At 32.9% G+C, this 6,000-nt stretch overlaps 1 protein-coding gene across 1 annotated transcript; it reads left to right on the forward strand.

Moving 5' to 3' along the window:
* The first annotated feature begins 913 nt into the window (after positions 1-913).
* On the forward strand, positions 914-1,855 carry LOC100753427 (olfactory receptor 8K3-like). Its single transcript, XM_027420938.1, has one exon. The coding sequence runs from the start codon at positions 914-916 to the stop codon at positions 1,853-1,855; it is 942 nt and encodes a 313-aa protein (XP_027276739.1).
* Positions 1,856-6,000: the final 4,145 nt, after the last annotated feature.

Raw genomic sequence — 6,000 nt, forward strand, 5'->3', positions numbered from 1 at the left:
GTTATTATAATCAGTGACCATTTAAAATTCCTGTGATCATCGTATTTGTAAACTATGATCAGGGAGCACAGACTCCCTGAAACATTTTGTCTCCCATCATCTTTTTAATGAACAGTACAAAGTCCTCTTATTTATATATGCTGAGACAGTATTTTGTTCATACTAAATTATTTTTCAAGTTGATTGTTTCTATACACTAGGACAAGGTGCATGCTGTTTTGCTTCTTCAAATAAAGATAATTAATATGTATATAGTACATTAACTAAATGCTATGATATTTCAGGCTGTTTAATCTATATGCGTTAGGATTCTACATAACTACACATGTACTTACAATCTTCTATGTTTTGAAAACTCTAAGTACATGTCTGTATTATAATTGACATAAATGCCATATAGTACAAAAATATAATCTTTAAATGTCTAAATGTAACATTAATTGTACCCAAAATAAAAAAAAAGAAAAGAAACTTTTTACACAAGTATGTGGAACTCCACAATCAACAATTTTTAAATATTGATTTGGCTTTTCACTTCTGTAATACATTTACATTTCTAAATGAGTCTGCCCATCAAGGTTTATCAGATATATAATTTTAAATTTATATATATATATATATATATATATATATATATATATATATATTTGACAAAAGAACACAATACCTGTCATAGCTTTATTATAATGATGAGATGAAGGTGATAGTTTATTTTCATTTGGCAAAGAAAATTATTAAAAGCAGTGAAGTAATGAACTTGTATATCTTTTTTGGTACAGATGGACTCATATTCAAGTGTTTTATTAGAAATATATTATTTATATAAGTTTCCAAAATAAAATCATCAGGTATATTTGGAAACTACTGATGACACTGGTGCCTCCATTCATAAGACGCTTTCTGATGAGCTAAGATGCAGACCCACAACCTCACAGTTGTGACTGAGTTTATCCTGATGGGCATCACTGACCGCCCTGAGCTACAGGCACCATTGTTTGGAGTGTTCCTCATCATTTATCTTATCTCACTGGTTGGTAACTTTGGCATGATCATCCTCACTTTGATGGATTCGAGGTTGCAAACACCTATGTACTTCTTTCTCAGACACCTAGCTACTACAGATCTTGGTTATTCTACAGCTGTGGGACCCAAAATGTTAAGAAATTTTCTTGTAGATCAAAATACAATATCATTTTATTTTTGTGCTATCCAGTTATCTTTCTTTAATATGTTCATTGTTAGTGAATTTTTTATTCTCTCTGCAATGTCTTATGACCGGTATGTTGCCATCTGTAAACCACTCCAGTACACTGTCATTATGTCACAAAGAGTATGTTGGATATTAGTCACTATTCCTTATCTCTATGGTATAATTGTCTCACTTCTACTTACCATAAAGATTTTCTCTGTATCCTTCTGTGGCCACAATGTAATCAGTCATTTCTACTGTGATGGTCTTCCCTTGTTATTTTTGGCCTGTTCAAATACACATGAAATTGAGGTGATAATTTTAATCTTATCAGCTTTTAATTTGCTTTCTTCTCTTCTGATAGTTATTTTGTCTTATCTGTTCATTCTTACAGCTATTCTTAGGATGAACTCAGCTGAGGGTAAAAGGAAGGCTTTCTCTACATGTGGGTCCCACCTAACAGTGGTTATTGTGTTCTATGGGACTTTGATATTTATGTATTTGCAGCCTATGTCCATTCACTCTTTTGATGCTGATAAAGTGACTTCCATCTTTTACACCCAGGTTATCCCTATGTTGAATCCCTTAATCTACAGCTTGAGGAACAAAGATGTAAAAGATGCCTTTAAAAATTCAGTGGACAAGCTACTCAATATTGTCTTGTAGATTCCTATATTGTTAAAAGGTATCCAAGTAATTCATAATAGTTAAATGAGTATCAAAAATGGGAAAAGTAGAAGATGACCTTTCTCTGTTTCTCTCATATATATGTGTGTGTGTGTGTGTGTGTGTGTGTGTGTGTGTGTGTGTGTGTGTGATGAAAATACATTAAAAATAAATAAAAAGAGCAGCACAGAAGCATTGCTTTAGAATGAAAAGACAACAGAAGAACTAACTGGCTTAAAGTCTGTATTTGAGTGAAGAGAATAAGAAATGTCACGAGGATTTAAATTAATTGTATATTTGACTATTACAATAAATCATTCAATGTTAATGTGTCTTTATTTTACTCTCCACAAGTATACTTGTTATATTTTAATACATTCGCACTTTGTAAGTTCATAGAAAATCAAACTTCATCAGTTTATTTAGAGGTGAAATGTATTGCTTAGATATTAAGTTCTCATTCATATCAATGCATTCATCTACCCATATTCTACCTGGATACAATGCTCTGATCTCTCATTGCTGCATTATTTTCATAAAAAAGCCCAATAGTTCTTACTAGCTTAATATATTAAGTGATTTTACAAGAATTAATTTCAATCCACCATTTATTTTGTTCAATTCACACCATATGGTTATGTAAGTTTTGGTACATGGATAGAGTTCTCTATTAAAGCATCTATTATGTTACTTTTATCCTATTACTGGTTTAATCATAATTCCTCACTAACATTTTCACTTTAATGGATAGATAACTGTATTCTTTATATACAGAAAATAATATCTGTATAAAAGTCACATGATACAATGTCTGTGGAATGAAAATCCTTCCATTGTAATGTGATGGCACTAAGATCAGAACTTCAAGATCAGTCTTTGCCATGTCATTAGTTGAGGTCAATCTGGTATATAAAAGATGATTTTAAAATTAAATCTAATAGCATTCCTAAAGGAATTTCTCTAAGTTTTGCTTTACCTGTAACTGTGGATATGCCAGCCAAATAAACACAACATCATCTGAGTGGTACTTAGTTGAACTAAAATATCTCTCTGTGGCAAAAAAAATCAGAGTGAAAATATCAATGCATATAATACTCTTTATAACATGTGTAAGTAATCAAACTTTGCTGTCCTTGAGGTGTATATTGAGCAAGGTCTTTGGGCACTTATATCAGATACTTGGGCCCTGCCTGAACCACATTTCTATCCTAAAATCCACACAGCTTATACAGAATTAGTATACATTGTATATAAAAGTTACTATTAAAATTTATAAGACTAATTTTTAGTAATTGGCCAATAGTTTGTAAACTCTTTTGATTCAATGGCAAAGGACACATTTTTGAAACACTATCTGACAACACAATTCATCATGGATTTGTTCATTTAATTTTTAATTTTTATTTTTATGGTGGTATGTTCATGTGAATAGCAGTGACCAAAGACAAGAGTAAAGGTTATCATATACCCTAAAATTGGAATTACAGGTGTTTGTAACCAACATGTTTTGGGAATTAGGAACCACTTCAGATCTTTGGCAAGACCACAGTACAATTTTAGTAGCTTAACCATCTAAGTAAAGTAGGTATTTCAAGTAGTGAGAAAAAAAAAATGGTCTCTAAATGAAGATCAACAACTCAAGACTTTTCCTATAGCCTTCAATTTGTTACTGGGCAGGAACTAGTTACATTGTTACATTTTAACTAGAAGATGTATGAGGTATAATCCCTATGGGATATATCCCTTAAATTTTAATCACTAATTATGAAGGCACTTCTCTTTAGTTAATAATAGACTTTTAATACTTAGGAAATTAGATGAAGTACATGAACACATATATGCTCACAAAAGAGAAACTTTTATTAGCTGATGTGTATACTTTGATCATGATCAGTAATTTTGATGTAAAAATATTATACAAATAATATTAGAAGTATAGCCTATATTATTACAACTATAATAATATAATTATAGCATTATAAATATAACATACTATAATAATATATAACAGGTAAATATAGAACAAAAATATTATAATATAATAATATAATACTACTACTAATAATAATAATAATATAGTCTTTAAATTGACAATAATTTACATGCTAGTCATTTCAGAGAGACAAGGACAGGAAGCAATAAAGCAAACATAAACATTTCTATTCAACTGATAACATAAGTAAAAAACAAAAGATTAAAATATTTAAAAACATTATACTTAAAGAATAAAATGAGCTTTAGATAAATTAATATTTTATGAGTTCAGAAGTAACCACTTTTCAAAAATCTATGTATTTTAATATGAGATATTAAACTATATAGCATAATATTCTATAAATTATTAGAAATCTTTGATGAGTACATATATTTCTAGACACTTATGACAGCATGAATATTAATGATACTTCCTACTGTTTACCTGCAACAACAGTGAATCAGATAGAATGCAAAGTGTAAATTTATTTTGCAGAAAGCTAACGAGTTATTAGCATTTAATATAAGATAGCTATATCTTTAAAAAGTTACACAAATAATGTGTAACCTAGTATGAATGTTGGAAGGAAAAATAATTTAGTGATGTGAATTCACAGACCATAAACCATCTTAGTGATAATTTTTACATTTCAATTTTATGCAACCACCACCTCACTCTAGATAGAACTCTGTTTTTTTAATTTTTTGAGATACTTATTTGATTACAACATTTCTCTCTTACTTTTACTTTCTCCAAACACCCTCATATAAGCCCCCTAACCACCTTCAAATTCATGGCTTCTTTTTTCACTATTTCTTAAGGCATGCATATATATATACACACACATACATGCACACACAAACACACACACACATATAAAATATATATATATATATATTATATATATATATATATATATATATATTCCTAAATATAACTTTCTCAGTCCAGGAAATGTTACTTGTATCTAAGTTTGCAGAGCTGACAGTTTAGCACTAAACAATCAATGATTGTGCTCTTCCCAGAGGAAGTCACCTCTGCTTTCCTCAGCTTCCCTTTATTGTCTATAGTTCTTTTTTATTTATTTTTTGCATTTTCACTTTCTGTAAACGTATTTTTTATATTTTTATTTAAATTAGAAACAAGTTTGCTTCACATGTCAATCCAAGCTCCCTCTTCCTCCTCTCCCCACCAATACCCCCAGCTCCCACCATCCTCCCTCTGCTCCCCAGGGAGGGTTCGGAGATCCCTAAGTGATCTCCAAAGTCTGTCATATCATCAGGGGAGGGCCTAGCTCCTCCACCTGGTGTCCAGGCTGAGAGAGTTTCTCTCCATGTGGAATGGACTCCCAAAGTCCATTCGTACACCAGGGATAAATACTGATCTACTACACAAGGCCCAGTAGATTGCTAAGGCCTCTTCAATACACCCACGTTCAGGGGGTCTGGATCAGTTCCATGCTGGCGTCATCAGTCTGGTGTCCAAGAGCTCTCCCTTGTTAAGGTCAGGTGTTTCTGTGGGTTTCACCATCCCAGTCTTGACCCCTTTGCTCATCACTCCTCCCTCTCTTCAATTGGTTTCCAGGAGTTGTGTGGAGCAGAGAATGAGCTGTCCAAAAACCTCTGGTTCCAGTAACTCAGGAGCTCCAGTCTGCATTGTATTGCAGATGCTAGCTGATTTGCTGTTGAATAGCATAGCCTCAGTGGAGAATGCCGCCTAGTTTGCATCTCTTTGGGCCTAAACATTGGGCTATGAACTCTGTCTACATGCCCTGGAACTGTTTGGTGAAGCTTGAATTAATAGAGTCACTTGATATCAGCTATATACATCATAATAGATGCTTTCTGGTATTGCCTCTGCCCTTGGAGAACTATTTTAAGTGGACTTTTCTATAAACCATGGCTTCTTGGTATCAGCTGGGCACCCTCCTGAGATAATATGGTGTTTCCTGTCTCATCATTAGCGTCTTTGGGTAGTTAGATTCGCCTAGTTCACACACCCACACTCAGAATCAGACCCAGGACTGTATGGCTGGCTTCATTCACAGTCCTGAAGACAGCTGTCCAGAACAAGGAGTTCAGTTCATTGTTTAACTGTTGTAAGACCCTCGGAAAACCCAGGCTTCCAGAATCTTAGCCCAGGACCTCGGCCACCCCAATCACAGAATGGA

This window comes from Cricetulus griseus, chromosome 6 (genome assembly GCF_003668045.3).
Source record: "Cricetulus griseus strain 17A/GY chromosome 6, alternate assembly CriGri-PICRH-1.0, whole genome shotgun sequence".
Taxonomy (NCBI): Eukaryota; Metazoa; Chordata; class Mammalia; order Rodentia; family Cricetidae; genus Cricetulus; species Cricetulus griseus.

Coding starts and splice junctions, on each gene's coding strand:
- LOC100753427 (XM_027420938.1), top strand. CDS start 914: ATGCAGACCCACAACCTCACAGTTGTGACTGAGTTTATCCTGATGGGC.